Source organism: Prionailurus bengalensis, chromosome D1 (genome assembly GCF_016509475.1).
Source record: "Prionailurus bengalensis isolate Pbe53 chromosome D1, Fcat_Pben_1.1_paternal_pri, whole genome shotgun sequence".
Lineage (NCBI taxonomy): Eukaryota > Metazoa > Chordata > Mammalia > Carnivora > Felidae > Prionailurus > Prionailurus bengalensis.
The window spans coordinates 62840265-62841423 of NC_057346.1; the positions used below are offsets into that span (position 1 = coordinate 62840265).

At 50.1% G+C, this 1159-nt stretch overlaps 1 protein-coding gene across 1 annotated transcript; it reads left to right on the top strand.

Annotated features, from left to right (window-relative positions):
- The first annotated feature begins 205 nt into the window (after positions 1–205).
- On the top strand, positions 206–1159 carry LOC122482626 (olfactory receptor 56A4-like). The gene has a single exon (XM_043578940.1). The coding sequence runs from the start codon at positions 218–220 to the stop codon at positions 1157–1159; it is 942 nt and encodes a 313-aa protein (XP_043434875.1). The 5' UTR covers positions 206–217.

Below are 1159 nucleotides of genomic sequence, written 5' to 3' on the forward strand. Positions count from 1 at the left end.
AAGCATTCGGCTTAGAGTTGGCACATAGCAAGTGTTCAGTTAAATGTCAGCAATGATTGATGATGATGCTGATGATTTGAAAAGTTCATTGAGACAGGTTAAGTGTCCCAATGGAAACCTGAGTTTTACAACATCTAGAACACATATTTTTTTGTTGATATATTTTGTCCTACATTTTTAGGAACTCTGGATTTCCAGCGTGATCAGGACACTTTACATGGCCTCACCCGGCAACTACTCCACTGCTCCAGTCTCCGAATTCCTCCTCATCTGCTTCCCTAACTACCAGAGTTGGCAGCATTGGTTGTCTCTGCCCCTCAGCCTCCTTTTCCTCCTGGCCATGGGGGCCAACGCCACCCTCCTGCTCACCATCCAGCTGGAGGCCTCTCTGCACGAGCCCATGTACTACCTGCTCAGCCTCCTCTCCCTGCTGGACATCGTGCTCTGCCTGACTGTCATCCCCAAGGTCCTGGCCATCTTCTGGTTTGACCTCAGGTCCATCAGCTTTTCTGCCTGCTTCCTCCAGATGTTCATCATGAACAGTTTCTTGACCATGGAGTCTTGTACATTCATGGTCATGGCCTATGACCGCTATGTGGCCATTTGCCACCCACTACGATACCCATCCATAATCACCGACCATTTTGTGGTTAGAGCTACCATATTTGTTGTGGCCCGGAATGGCCTCTTTTCTCTTCCTGTTCCTGTCCTGTCTTCTCAACTCACATACTGTGCAGAGAACACCATCAAGAACTGCATCTGCACTAACCTGTCTGTGTCCAAACTCTCCTGTGATGATATCACCTTCAACCGGCTCTACCAGTTTGTGGCAGGCTGGACCCTCCTGGGCTCTGACCTCATCCTTATTGTTCTCTCCTACTCCTTCATCCTGAAAGCTGTGCTAAGGATCAAGGCTGAGGGTGCTGCGGCCAAGGCCCTGAGCACGTGCGGTTCCCACTTCATCCTCATCCTCTTCTTCAGCACTGTCCTGCTGGTTCTGGTCATCACTAACCTGGCCAGGAAGAGAATTCCCCCAGATGTCCCCATCCTGCTCAACATCCTGCACCACCTCATCCCCCCAGCTCTGAACCCCATTGTTTATGGTGTGAGGACCAAAGAGATCAAGCAGGGAATCCAGAAGTTACTGAGGAGGTTGTAA

Bases quoted from the DNA above. Each gene is read 5' to 3' on its own strand.
- LOC122482626 (XM_043578940.1), top strand. From the start codon at position 218: ATGGCCTCACCCGGCAACTACTCCACTGCTCCAGTCTCCGAATTCCTC.